This window comes from Somniosus microcephalus, chromosome 3 (genome assembly GCF_052327205.1).
Source record: "Somniosus microcephalus isolate GS21.2 chromosome 3, FLI_Smic_1.0, whole genome shotgun sequence".
Taxonomy (NCBI): domain Eukaryota; kingdom Metazoa; phylum Chordata; class Chondrichthyes; order Squaliformes; family Somniosidae; genus Somniosus; species Somniosus microcephalus.
The window spans coordinates 75,296,775-75,311,580 of record NC_140989.1 but is presented as its reverse complement, the minus strand read 5'-3'; the positions used below and the strand labels follow the sequence as shown (position 1 = coordinate 75,311,580).

Here is a 14,806-nt window from a genome sequence, read left to right as displayed (position 1 = left end):
CTTCCGAGGGACTAGTTATACCTTTCCCAGTAGCCCTTATCTCCCGCCAGATCAGCTCATTTCTTTTGTCTAATCTGGACGTATTGAAACTCGTACAAAAGGTACCGATCTGGGCCCATCGACCTGGATGGCCAGTAATCGGTTTTACTGATCTCATCAGTGTTCCCCTTTGTCCAACTGGTTTCGTGATGGGGCCATTCCAGTCTGAATGCCCCGTTGATCGTTTTGAAGTACTTCGGTAAACAGTGTTGACGTTCTCTAAACGAAGGCCTGAATGCAGCTGAGCTTGTCCCACTACGTATTCAATAGGCCCTGTCTGCTCTTGATTGTTTGTGCAAACAACCTTGATGGCTTTTAATCAGAGGCCCGAATGCCACTGGGTTTGCTTCTAATGCATAAATGCAGAAGGTCTGTCTGCATTCAAGTTCTGGAAAGTTCCTTCTCACAGCCATCAGAATACAAGCTGTCAGTCCAAACTGAAACTTACAGGCATTGGCCATGAGGCTGTCCGCAGCCATCTTGTTGTGCCCTGGATTTTAAACTCAGTCCAACCAGGGTTTCTTTAATAAACCAAAAGTAAATCCTCGGGGGAGACATGAAATTTGTGAATCCTTTCAATGGTACACACTGCAGCCAAGGTGCGCCGGTGGTGGAGGGAGTTAATGTTTAAGGTGGTGGATGAGGTGCCAATCAAGCAGGTGGCAGATCTCAGTGACCACCTCCCTTCTGAATCGCAGCCTCCGAACACACTGCTCCTCAGACATGTTCAGATCTGAAAACTGCTGGCGGTATACCCTGGGTGGGTAAGGCCTCCTGTGCCGATGCCTGTTGGCCCTTCTCCATCTGGCCATGACTGGCACTCTCTCACAACGTCTCTGAGCCCTTTGAATGCAATGCAGTAAGCCAACGTTTCCACCCATGGCAGCCCCCATTATATGTGGCGACTCAAGGCTATGGCACTGAAAGTTAAATCCAAGTGAAGCCAGAAGTACCTGTGCGAGTGCTGAGTCAAACCAGAAAGCTCTCTCCCTTTGTCTCTCTCCAAATATCCGTCTCTCACGCAGAAGGAGTGGAACAAAATGTCTGCCACTTATAATGCAGGAGGAGTCCCCTTTAATTAGTGCCCCCCGCGCCCCGCAGCGACTGGGAACCGTTCCCCTTTACCAGTCGCTGGGGGCGCCAGGCGCACAGAAGGAGGGCGCCACTGAAGTTCCGGTTCGGGGCGCACCAAGGGCGTTGCACCATACGAATCCAGGAGGGGACCTCTATACTTTCAAAAGTGTCCCACCAGGGTGGGGTCGTAATATCTAAAATGTCAGCCCCTATCTGTACAGTCTTCTGTTCCAAAGTGTAGAAGTGCTTTTGTGATAGTATACAATTCGGTCTTATCGACCTCCGAAAAGTCAAATTCACGGAATTTTTGAAACATCTGTTAATAGGGCTTGATACAATTTGGCAGTCTCTGCGGGGCACCACGCGAGTAAGTGTACCTCAGTGAGGTTTAAAATCACCGAGGCCACCGCGTAAAGCACCCCTTGATACAGCACCTGGTCTGTGGGTACTAGCACCAGGCCGTTCCCTGGTCCCTTGGCGGTGGCGGGGCATCCCTCTGCTACTGTCCGTGACGTCGGGGTCGTGGGCAGGGGCCGTCGGGGGCGGGTCACTAGTTCAGTGGCATTAACCGAGATTGGGGAGTACGGGATCGCGCATGCGTTCAGGCGGGACTCCCAGTCCATCCCCCTCCCGTTATTTTGCCACTGGCTGCGGAAAATGATGGAAATGCCTGTGGGGCAGACTTTCTCTGATCCCCACATACAGACGTAGATCCCCTGATCCGGTTCCCACCATTTATCCCAGCACACACTTAACCCTCCCTGGGTCCCTGTAATGGTCCTGTGAGTGTCATTCCCTAACCTTTCCCACTCTACCCTGGGGTTCCCCATGTCTTTGCTTAACTTTCTGAGCCACCACCACCTATCCAGGGGAACGTTCCCTTTACACGTCAAACATATTCTTTTGCCCACGGTGACGCTAATCCTTGGGGTGACGATTCGTATCCTCGGGCACTGGAGGGAGGCCTCCCCATACGTGAAGCCGGTCTCACTAGAATACTGGGTCAAATTGGATCCCAGCCATCCTGGCCAGCTCCCCTCGTGGACATACGAGGTGATTTCATCCGCCTCCTGTAGACCACTTCCGTCGTGTGCTGGGGCGCTCTCTTCCCCGAGCATCCGAAGATATGATGGTCCTCGACATCGCCCCTTCTCGCGAGGTTCAGCCCGAACAGGGCGAGCAGGATTATGCCTCCGCACATTTCGAAATTCTGAAAAAGACATAAAAGCATCTAGCCAGGTTCCCTGGAGGCTCCCTGGCTCGGGGGAAGTGTGATCGGGTCCCGCGACCTCGGCTCACGTAGACAGCACTCTGGAATGGTTCCATACTTAAAACTTATAGACTACCGGTTCCTTACATAGAATTAAATTAAAACACCCTAACTTAACCTTATACACATTGCTAAACTTAAACAAAGCTATGTACATCTGTCGCCCGTCTCCGAGCGGCCAGCCTAATCTCTGTTAGGACTGTTGCAGGCTACTACCTGTGGCGAAGCTGGACTGATCTCCACTTCTGGTCCCTCGCAGCTTATGGCTGCTGGCTGGGGACCTCTGTCTTTCGGCTTCTCCCTGACTCGGGAGGCCGCCCTTTTGAACTGAAGAGCCAGTGACCATACTTTTCTGGGCTGGGGTGGCCAAGGAGACCTCCTAGGGAGTGCTACTGGTGGGGCTACCCTGGCGAGCGGACCCTTGGCTCGGGTCACAGTCCTCACTGGCTGGGGGCCTTCTCCCTCGGGTCCCTCCCCTCCCAAACCTGAACTGGGGACGGGCAATCCCTCGCCACCGGCTGCCGGTGGCTGAGGGTCTTCCCCTCCAGGTTCAAAACCTGGTTCGGGGGCGGGGCCATCTGGTTCGGGCTCCTCCTCCTCGGAATCCCATGAGAGGGGGAGTGGTCTGGACAAAGTGCTGGGGAACTTCTCCCTTGACGCACGCGACTGCGCCTGCGTGTGCAGCCTGCGTGCGAGTACCCGCTGCGGGCTGAGGATTTCTAACTTCGGGTTGAATCCCAGCTGCCTGTTTCCCTGCCTCCAGCTTAAACAACTTACATTGATTCACATGGAACCATTTTGTGCGCCAGGGCATTTTTACTGCGTAAACCATGGGGCTGGCTTTATCGACTATGCTATAGGGTCCCATGTACAGTGGCTCTAAACTCCCCACTCGGGCGTAGTTCCTAACCATCACTTGGTCCCCTATCTCCTACTGGTGACTCTTGCTAGGCTCGAGCAGCAACCGGTTATTCTGATGCTGCTTCCCCATGCTACCTGCTGCCTGTTCGTAAATCTGTTTCAGGCGCTCGAGGAGTGTTCGGGCGAATTTATCCCAATTTACCTCCCGAGGCTGCCCTTCAGTAAGAACTGGGACTAGGACATGGGTGGGGGTCCTCATAACCCTACCAGTCATGAGTTCGTGCGGGGAATACCCTGTACTCTTGGACTGGCTGGCCCGGATCCCCATGAGGACTAGAGGCAGGACCTCCGCCCATTTTTGGGGCGAGCCCACTGTCTCCTTCCTCAACTTTTCTTTAACGGTGCAGTTCATGTGCTCCACAATCCCTGAGGTCTGTGGATTGTGGGCTACGTGCCACTTCCCCTGAATACCGAGCAGCGTAAGGGTGTTCTGCATGACCTGGCCGGCGAAGTGGCATCCCTGGTCGGACTCCACAAACTGGGGTAGTCCCCACCGCGAGAACACCTCTCGCACCAAGATCCTTGCAGTCCCCAATGCTGTGGCCGTTTGCAGGGGAAGGCTTCCACCCACTTGGAAAACACGTCTACCAGGACGAGGCAGTATTTGTAGCCTCCCTGGGCAGTGGGCAGGGGCCCGATGTAGTCGATCTGGATCAACAGCCATGGTCCCTCTACCCTCCTAACGTGCCCCATGGGCACCTTCCTTCTGTGGGGGTCGGGGTTGTTTGCAGCGCACACAAGACAGCTAGCACAGAACTCGCGGACGTCTTCCCGGAGTCCTGGCCACCATTCCGCCTGTTCCACCCGTTGCCAGGTGGTCTCAGGCCTGGGGTGACCCACTCCCGGACCCTCATGGGCCAGTTGAAGGAACTCCCTCCGGTGTTGCTGGGGTACTACCCACTGTTCTTCTTTGAACAGCATGCCTTCCCTTATGGAGAGGGCCGCTGCGCCGTAAGGGCCTTCTACCTTCCTGCCCTCCACTACTGCGTTAATGACGGTTTTCAGGACAGGGTCCTGGGCTTGGACCATTTTAAGGTCCGGGGCTAACACTACTCCTAAGCTCCGTTGGATCCCATCCCTGCCTCTAACTGCCACCACGGGCCCGGACACATACGGGTCCCAGAAAGTGCCTGCGCGTGCACCCCCCTTGGCCAGCATGTCGGCTTGCTGGTTACCCTGTCTGCGGGGTTCTGTGGAGGAATGGGCCTTCACTTTGTGGATGAAGACCTCGCCTTCCTCCCCCACGGCTGCCAGGATTTTCTCCAGCAGGGGCTTTACTGTTAAGGGCCTCCCGTTGGCGGAGGTATACCCGCAACGGGACCAGATGGCCAGGTATTCCGTACACGAGTTGCAAGTGAACATGCTGTCAGAGCAAATCATGTATGGGGTGGGGAAGATTTCGGAGTGGGTAACCACGGACACCACCGCGGACAGTTCAGCCTGTTGGGCGCTCATGGTGCTGGGGAGCTTGATCGCCAGGGCAATGTTTGCCGTTGGGTCATAAACTCCACAATCCGTGAGTCGCTCGCCAGCAGATACCATGCTGGAACCGTCTACATAGATTTCACGGCCTGAGGGATGTATCCCGGCCCGTAAACCTACGTTCACCTCCCATACCCCTTCTATGGAACACAGATGGGCTGTTCCAGGATATACCATATTGGCCGCGAGCTTTGGCTCGCAAAGGCCCCTCACCTTCAGATCCGTCTGCGAGAGGAGGAGGGTCCAGCGTGCAATGCGTACACTGCTGACTGTCCCATCTTTAATCCTCCTATCCAGAAGCATCTGGGTGGGTGTGTGGTGTGTGAGGAGGGTGATGGGAGAGGTGCCTGTGAAGATCAAGGATCTTTTCACAGCCCAATACGTGGCCAAAAGGTGCCGTTCGCAAATTGAGTTGCTCCTCTCCACATCAGTGAGTACTCTGGAGGAGTAGACCACGGGCCTTAGCCTACCGTGCCGCTCTTGGAGCAGCACAGCACTCAGGCTATCCCCGCTAGCCGCTGCCTCCAGAAAGAACTCTTTCCCCCCATCTATGGCTCCTAGGGCTGGTGCGGTCTGCAAGTCTCCCTTGAGCTTGACAAATGCTGCCTGGCAACCCTCATCCCAAGACCACTCCACTCCTCTGTGTAGGAGTCGGAGCAAAGGGGCTGCTGTGGCTGCATAGTCTTCAATGAAGTCCCTGCAGTACCCCGTTAACCCTAGGACCGACCTCACACCTCTCACTGTGTTGGGGACCGGCAACTCTTGGACCGCTTCCCTCCTAGCCTTGTCTATGGCTCTCTCTCCTGCGCGGACGGTTAGGCCCAGGAATTTAACTTCCCGCTGGCCGATCTGCGCCTTTTTCGGGTTGACTTTGAACCCCTTACTCTGTAGCAGCTCCAGCAGTTCGGCGAGTAGCGGGCCATGCTCCCTGACTGAGTCGGTAAACAAGAGCAGGTCATCCACATACTGCAGCAACTGTGTGGGCTGACTAAATTCCTTTAAGCTATCCGCCATACACTGGTGGAAGATGCTGGGGCTGTTATGAAAGCCTTGTGGCAAGCAGTTCCAAGTATACTGTTGCCCTTTAAAAGTAGAAGCGAACTTATACTGGCCCTCCCTCCTCAAGGGGATGGACCAAAACCCATTTGAAATATCCAGCACCGTGAACGTGGTCGTGGATGCTGGAATACTCCCGATGAGGTCGGCCACTGCTGCCACTGTGGGAGCGCACGCGGGGATATTGCTGTTGAGCACCCGATAGTCCACCGTGGCTCTCCATGAATTGTCCGGTTTTCTGACCGGCCAAAGCGGAGAGTTAACGTGGGTGGCTATGGGCCTCAACACTCCCTGCTGTACTAAAGAGGACATGGCTGCCTCCATGTCGGGCTCTGCTTCTCTGGGGAAGTTATACTGCTTCTGGGGCCGGGCCATGGGGTCCCTGTCCAGTCTGACCTCAAACCCGGTGACCCTCCCGCAGTCGTGTTTGTGCGTGGCAAACGCAGCTAGGTTAGCCTGCACGAATGCCTGAAATTACCCCGGGACACCGTCGACCATGAGCCTAAGGTTGTAACCTTCTTTCGGCTTCACAGTACACAGGGTCCCCTTCCCTTCCTTGCTCGGGATGACTACTACACCTCCCTCTTTACCCGTGTTGGCTCCCCAAAGGCAATGATTACGGAGATCCACGAGGATCCCGTGGCCCACGAGGAAGTCGGCCCCTAGGATCCCATTTCCTCCCTCCGCTTCCCACCTCGCCAGAATGCACGTCCACTTGGTCCGGAGCGTGCCCAGGTGGATTGAGAGTGGCTTGGAGAATGCTCCCGCCTGTTCCTTACCGGTGAACCCCGATAGAACGTATGGAACCCCGCTAGACAGAGGTGAGGTGGTGGGATTAGCTGCGTGGATCACGGTGCATGATGCTCCCGTATCCAGCAGAGAAGTCCCTTTAACCTTCTCTACCTCCATCTGCACGAGCGGTCTCTTCCATCCGTCATACCGGAGAGCACACAGGTAGACAGGCTGCGCGGGCTCCAGTCATTGTGGGGCGTCAGAGGGGGCCGAGGGAACCACCATACCGGCGGTGGCTGCTATTCTCCCCTGGCTGGTCATAAGAAATTGCATGGTCTCTAAAAATGACTCGATCGCAGCGGGAGCAATTTCCGTCTCTGCCTTCTGGGCTGGGGCTGTGGAGTTCTTTACTTTATTGTCTTTCCATGGATTTTTACAATCCTTGTGCCAGTGGCCGTCCTTCCTGCCCCGTAACAGTTTAACTTAGCCTGGGAGGGACGGTTCCCCTCCTGGTGCCATTCTTTCTTATTCTGGCCCCTAGGTTTAACCTCATGGACTTTTCCCTTGGGTTGGGGTGTCTCGATACCCCTCATATTCCTAAACGCTACCGTGAGCTGGCGGATCACTGTTTCTTCGGTGGTCTGGGGACTTCGGGGGTCAAACCAGGCCACAGCCTGGGCTCGGATTTGTGGCAGGCAGTTTGTCATTAGACAATGGAGCCAGTGGGTCAATTGGACTTGGTTCAGTAATGTCCGCGCTGGCATTCCCGGGCATGCGCTCCGGTCGACTGGCCACAGCCTGTCTGCGAACGCCTGCGGGGACTCCCCTCGGAGCTGTACCGTTTTTTCCGCCCGGGCGAACGGACTACCGTCATTGAGTCCCATGGCCTCCAATATCTCGTTCCTCAAATCCTCATAATCTTTCTGCCCCTTTTTACATTCATCAGATAGAGTCTGGAGGAGATCACTCCCCAGAGAAAACAGCAGCATCTTAGCTTGCTCTGCGTCATCGCAATCATTAATGCACGCTGCCTGTTCTATCTCCCTGAAGTGCAGAGAGGGGTCTCCCTTTTCGGTGAGCTTGGGGATGTGACTAACCATGGCCCTGAGCTGTTGGGTGCCATGTGGCACCACAAACTGATTTTGGATGGCCCCTGGATCCTCGTCATCAACGGGCGGGCCGTACCTCCGTTGTCGGAGGGGGTACACCGGTCCTGGTCCCGGCCTATCTAGCGGGGCCCGCTGTGCTTCCCCTACCACTTCATCCTCCACCCCCCCTTGCTGCCAGAACTCCTGAAAGCTCGGAGCTATGGGTGGCGGCTGTGGGACCTCTGATTCCCTCGCCAACTTTGTTCTGGGTGCTGCCTGTGGGACGGTTCTGTTTGGGTTGCCGGTAAAGTCCGACTGGCCCGCCTTCAGGCTGATGAGGCATAACATGCCCTTTGCCCTCAATAAGGCTATGCCCAAGCTTTCTATCTCCTCCCTACAGGGCCTGTGATCTGCCTCCTCGAACCCCTGGTTGCAGGCTAGCTTGTATGCTGCCTTTACCTCCCTTACTTTCTCCTCCTGCTCTTTTAATTCTTGGGTGAGGTCGCAAATCGTGTCCTGCAGCCTTATCTCACTGCCCCTTGCCTCTCTGACCTGGTATTCCAAGTGCTCCATCTTGCGCCTAACGCTGGCTTTAATTTCAGCGGTCTGGTATTCCAGGCGCTCTACCCTTGCCTGGTGTTCCCATTGCACTTCGATGGCCCGGGCCTCCAGGCACTCTACCTTTGCCTGGTGTTCCTTTGCCGTCTGCGCTCTTTCTTGGCTTAATGCCTGAAGCGCCACTAGCACTTTCTCTTCCGCTAAAACCTTATCCTGCATTTCTCGGGCCAATTTCTTGAGCTTGGCAGCCTGTGCTGCTACAACACTGTCCAGCACTAGGACTTGTTTCTTGTAACACATTAACCAGACTGCCTTTTCAATTGCCCTCTTATGCTGTTTACTCGCCGTCCACTGGGTGGCGGCGTCTATGGGACGCTCGGCCTTTAACATAGCGCCCACCCATTTCTTGGCGATATTGACCTTTCTGCACACATAAGTGGACAACCTCTCTTCCATTGCGGTTTCTCCCTCCGCACCACTGTCTGTCATATCGCATACTGTCGCCGATGGTCGTGCCATGGTCGCCATTTCTGTAGGGGGTTTTGGTTTGGGGTTTGTGTCTGGTCAGTCAGTCATGTGTTTGAGCTGCTCCAGCCCCGTGCGGTTCGAATCACTTCCCCTTTGGTTCTGACCACCGGACTTATTTACAAGTAGCGATATAGACAAACAAGACCAGTGGTTTGGTGCAAAGAAAACCAATGTTTTTTAAAATAGAGAACAATTACTCTACAGAGAAAATCACTATGGATGCAGCACAATTACACTTAACAGGGGAGGAAAAAAAACAGACACATCGAGGGAAAATGACTAAAAATGACACTTTAGCAATTCCCCTTAACTCCCATCCTTTACACCTATCTAGGTTATCTTGTGATGGGCCAGAAAATTGATGCTTACCAGTCTAGGATGTTAAAACGCCTGCTCCGTGCCCTGTTGCCTGCCGATGTCTTAGGTTTTCACCGCCCAAAGCAGAGATACCCCAGTAATTTAAACGTAACTGTGGGTATTCTACTTCCCTGGACGGGCTCTTCATCGACGATCCTCTTGCTGGGTTGATGGTAAAGCAGGGCACCGGAGGCGAGGCGGGAGAGAGAGAGAGAAATGGCCTCCCGAGGGACTATTTATACCCTTCCCGGTAGCCCTTATCTCCCACCAGATCAGCTCATTTCTTATGTCTAATCTGGACGTATTGAAACTCATACAAAAGGTACCGATCTGGGCCCATCGACCTGGATGGCCGATAATCGGTTTTACTGATCTCATCAGTGTTCCCCTTTGTCCAACTGGTTTCGTGATGGGGCCATTCCAGTCTGAATGCCCCATTGATCGTTTTGAAGTACTTCGGTAAACAATGTTGACGTTCTCTAAACGAAGGCCTGGATACAGCTGAGCTTGTCCCACTACATATTCAACAGGCCCTGTCTGCTCTTGATTTTTTGTGCAAACAACCTTGATGGCTTTTAATCAGAGGCCCGAATGCCACTGGGTTTGTTTCTAATGCATAAATGCAGAAGGTCTGTCTGCATTCAAGTTCTGGAAAGTTCCTTCTCACAGTCATCAGAATACAAGCTGTCAGTCCAAACTGAAACTTACAGGCTTTGGCCATGAGGCTGTCCGCAGCCATCTTGTTGTGCCCTGGATTTTAAACTCAGTCCAACCAGGGTTTCTTTAATAAACCAAAAGTAAATCCTCGGGGGAGACATGAAATTTGTGAATCCTTTCAATGGAACACACTGCAGCCAAGGTGCGCCAGTAGTGGAGGGAGTTAATGTTTAAGGTGGTGGATGAGGTGCCAATCAAGCGGGTTTCTTTGTCCTGGATTATTTCGAGCTTTTTAAGTGTTGTTGGAGCTGCACTCATCCAGGCAAGTGGAGAGTATTCCATCACAATCCTGACTTGTGCCTTGTAGATGGTGGAAAGGCATTTGGGAGTCAGGAATTGAGTCACTTGCCACAGATTACCCAGCCTCTGACCTGCTCTTGTAGCCACCGTATTTATGTGGCTGGTCCAATTAGTTTCTAGTCAATGGTGACCCCCAGGATGTTGATGGTGGGGGATTCAATGATGGTAATGCCGTTGAATGTCAAGGGGTGGTGGTTAGAGCTTTTCTTGTTAGAGATGGTCATTGTCTGGCACTTTGTGGCATGAATGTTACTTGCCACTTATCAGCTCAAGCCTGAATGTTGTTCAGATCTTGCTGCATGCAGGCATGGGCAGCTTCATTATCTGAGGAGTTGCGAATGGAACTGAACACTGTTCAATCATCAGTGAACATCCCCACTTCTGACCTTATGATGGAGGGAAGGTCATTGATGAAGCAACTGAAGATGTTTGGGCCTAGGACACTGCCCTGAAGAACTCCTGCAGTGATGTCCTGGGGCTGAGATGATTGGCCTCCAACAACCACATCCATCTTCCTTTGTGCTAGGCATGGCTCCAGCCAGTGGAGAGTTTTCCCTCTGATTCCCATTGACTTCAATTTTACTAGGGCTCCTTGATGCCACACTCGGTCAAATGCTGCCTTGATGCCAAGGACAGCCACTCTCACCTCCTGCTCAATACCAGTAGCATGAGGTCCAAACCATTTTCAAGTTCAGGCCTCATTTGCATTCAGTCAGTGAACTGCTGAGCCTAGCCAGAACCAAAGTGCAAAAAAGAGGGGGAGCCACCAAACTGTGTAAAAATGTGTGCAAGTGAGAGAGAGAGAGAGAGAGAGAGAGAGTTAGTAAGAAACAAAAGAAGAGTGGGCTTCCTGATAAGATAGTAGATAAATGCTATCTACTATCTCATGTGGTGTGTGCAAAGCCATGCAGACTGGATTTAATCCCAGATTTATTCCTCATCTATGCTAAATGAACTGATTTCAGCCGGGGCAGCAATAGTGACAATATAAATGGTTTGGGCTACAAAAGTAAAATCACCCAGGGAACCCTTTCCTGGTTATTATCTAATGACCCCTGCTGGAAAGTGCACCAGTGAAGACAATATTGAGCTTAGTTGAGATGCCATCCAAAGTCGAATAGCCTGCTGACATTCTGTTTAGGCTCACACATGAAGAATGGTTACTTGGGTAAACTATTGGAGGTTTGCTGGTGCATATATAATTTCATGCCAACGAGAGGAGAGGAATGAAAAATAACAACAAAAAAAAGAAACCCAGGCATAATGGGTCAAATGGCCTCCTTCTGTGCCCTAAATTTCTATGATTCTATGAAGCTGAAGCAGCAACTTTCTTCACAGAGGATTCAACAGAGACGGTTGATAAATGAGGTATAATCACTGTTTTTTCAAATTGTGATTATATTTGCTTCAATATAATAGCAGTTACATCTCGCAAAGAAACAAGAGATTAATTTGTTGAAATATAAAATGTATTTCTCCCTTGTAAATATTTTGCGCATTTTCATGTTCGCCTTCAGAGGCACAAATTTTAATAAGAGTTGCACTGCAATCCATCATCCACTGTAAGACTTATTGCAGTTATAAAAAACCTTTGCTAACTTGTGTCTTATTCAGTTTGATCTTATTTTCTTCCAGGTTTTGGAAAGATTTCTCCAACTACTGTAGGTGGAAAAATATTCTGCATTGTTTATGCCTTGTTAGGAATTCCACTATTTGGGTTTTTACTTGCTGGTGTTGGTGATCAACTAGGAACCATATTTGGAAAAGGAATCGCTAAAGTGGAAGACATATTCCTTGTAAGTTACATAAATATATTTCATAATAAATGAATACAAAACAGTGAACTAAAATGTTAGAATTCATATCAACCTTTTGAGTGCTGAATTCCCCAGGTGTTTTGTAAAACCGATACCTGTTTAATATTACCTGTAATGTAGCAGAATAGTATTTCATTAAAATAATGAAGATCAGAATTTAATTGACTTTTTAACAAAGCTATTTAAATAAACAGGGACATTTTAAGGTTGTAATACTCTTTAGCACTGGAATACAATAGCATCACTCTAACAATTAAAACAAAATCTTCAGAATTTTACATAAGTTTACAATTTGTACAGTTGTACATTTTGCTTGCATCATGTTTATAGGAGTAATGTTTTACATGTGACTGCAAATGTGTTAAAAAATTAATTAGAAGTGCAGTAAAAAGTAGAACAAGCTCTATAGAGATTCTGCAGGGAGAAAGGGTTCGCCGGGATGAACATAGGAACATGCAGAAACCTGTTATAATAGTGCTCGGAATGGCAAAGAGAGACATGGAAAAAAGCATATCTGCAGATGCAAAAACAAAACAGTAAGAAATTCTTTGGGTTAGAAATTCAGTAGGTTAGCGCCCCAGTTAGCGCCTGGTGGGGGCGCTAATGGGGCGCTCAGGCAGTAACAGTTAGTGCCTGCCTCGGTCCCTTTCGCCGTGCAGATCGTGACATCAGTGAGTGTGCGATGCTCGCTGGGCGTCCGATCTGCAAACTTCAGTAGCACCCCCCAACCTTGGCACCTCGCGTTGACCGTACCAGGGAGTGGCGGCGTGAACCAGCCGGCTGGTGGGGCGCTACTTAAAGGGATGCACCCCAGCTGTCAAAGAATTTGCATTCCAAATGTCGGTTATGAGTGGCAGAGAGCACAGGATGTATTTGCAGCCAAATAAAAGCTGCTTAGTCCCCGGAGTGTTGCGGTCCGTCAAAGGACTTTGCATTTTTCCCACAGCATATCGCCGCCGTTCTGCACTCCCTGAATAACTGGGGCTGGTGTGCTGACTCCCGTGACCCTCCCCTTTAATGGCTGGAAGGCGCCTGCGCCAATGCTCACTCCCGATTACACAACGCCTCATATTCCTTATCGCTTGGAGCCTAATGCCACTCACCTATGCCATTAGTGCCTGATTTAGCGCCCCCCTGCATTCTTTGAGCGCTGAGACTGAATTTAGTGGGCAGCGAGATTAATTAGCGCCTGCCGCTAAACTTCCAACTTCTCAAAAGTTAGCGCCCATTTCTGGGCACTACTGAATTTCTTTCCCTTTCAGTACCTTAACAGGAAGAGGGCACTTAATAAAGAGGTGAGAACCATAACATATGCTAACAAGGCTGTGACAGAGGAAGAGTATGAGATGGATAACATTCTGAAAGATTAATTCCTCTTAAGTGATCACAATGGAAGACATGAGCAGCATGTCCTCCCTGAGTAGAGATAACCTAAATGGCTTCACTATAAATAAGATGGAAGTGCTAGATAGGCTAAAGGGACTCAAAAAATAAATTACATTTATCCCAGAGTACTCAGGGAGACAGGAGATAAGTTTTGTGAGGCATGGTTGGCTATTAGTGGATGCATGTTAGGCTCTCCTAACTAATCTAGTGCTTCTTTTCAGTGCTGTCCCCATGTCAGAAGTCGGTGTCAGCTAAGTGTCACTGAGAGGCTCCTAATATCAAGGTGTCTCTTGACTTTGACAGCATGAAACCCAACTGGTCCTGCTTGGGGCAGCTACCCATCTGTTTGTGCGCAGTCTACCTGCCCCTGGCTGCTTTCAAGCTGCTTTGAATGAATTGCCATCTGGAAAGACAGAAACACCACTTACTGCCAGGCTGGCTTCCACTTCTGATATCCATGTCATTGTACCTGGGTACACAGACCCCATTGGAGCAATGACTGTGGAAATCACTTCCCATTTCTTGCCTCATGCAGTCAAGCTCCTCAGCTCTCCTGGTCAACGAGGAGGTGATATTGCTGCCCAAGGCCTGTATAACAGCCACCATTGCTGTCATAAGAGCCTCTGTTGTGATGGACTGTGCTGCAGAAATCCCTGAAACTGTCACTTGTTGCAAGGTTGAACATGCTTTCCAAGTGTTGCCTGACAACCGTACATCTATAGCCAGGGGACTCTTCCGTATTTTCTGCCATGTTTTGAAAGCTCCTAGGCAGATCCTCCCAAAGACAACAACAATTGCTAATGCTCTAAAAGCATTCTTCTTTTAAAAGCTATTTAGCCTCAGCCACTAGGGAGGGAGAAGACATGGTGGACCCTATTCCTCTGGTATCATTTCCTCTATCTCCTGATCACTTGTGTTCTGTGAAAGCCCAGGGGGCTTCCCTCAAGCTGACTTATCTATGTCCCACCAGGTGGATGGCTCCGTGCTGGTGCTTGCCTGAGTCAGATACTTTCCATTCCTTGCGAAGTGCTGATCGGGTGTTCTTGGGAGGACTCTATTGTAGCTTCTGGTCACATACCTATGGAAATGGAAAGAAGAAAATTCATGAATTGCTGCCTTAGTCAAGCAGTTGGCAATGTTGAGCTGTTGTATGGTACACTGGGTATCAGTGGTTTGAGAGCATGTATGATGAAGGGAGCAGTGTGATACAAATTAGGAGCTGCGGCCATGGCTCCTGCTTTATCATCCTCAGCCTCCTTCTCAAAATCCCCACACTGGATCTGTAGGGCTCACTATTACTGTGGCACGGCTTCCTCCATTAGTGTTCCTCTGCAGTCTGTTGTTGTAAAGTCTGTGGGTTGTGCAGTAAATAAATACACAGACTTTTGAAGTACAAACAAACAGGTCTTTACTATTCAGAGGTCAGGGCGAATCTGCCCTAGTTATCCTGTAACATCACTTATATACTGGTGTGGTCACTG

The 14,806-nt window shown here is 50.8% G+C and overlaps 1 protein-coding gene across 1 annotated transcript in view; it reads left to right on the top strand.

Annotated features, from left to right (window-relative positions):
- LOC147121146 (potassium channel subfamily K member 2-like) overlaps positions 1-14,151 on the top strand; it is a 214,280-nt gene extending 200,129 nt beyond the window's left edge. The window contains exons 4-5 of the mRNA XM_085977734.1: positions 11,758-11,918; positions 13,861-14,151. Of these exons, the coding sequence (XP_085833860.1) occupies positions 11,758-11,918; positions 13,861-14,151 (452 nt within the window). The remainder of the gene's footprint in view (positions 1-11,757; positions 11,919-13,860) is intronic.
- Positions 14,152-14,806: the final 655 nt, after the last annotated feature.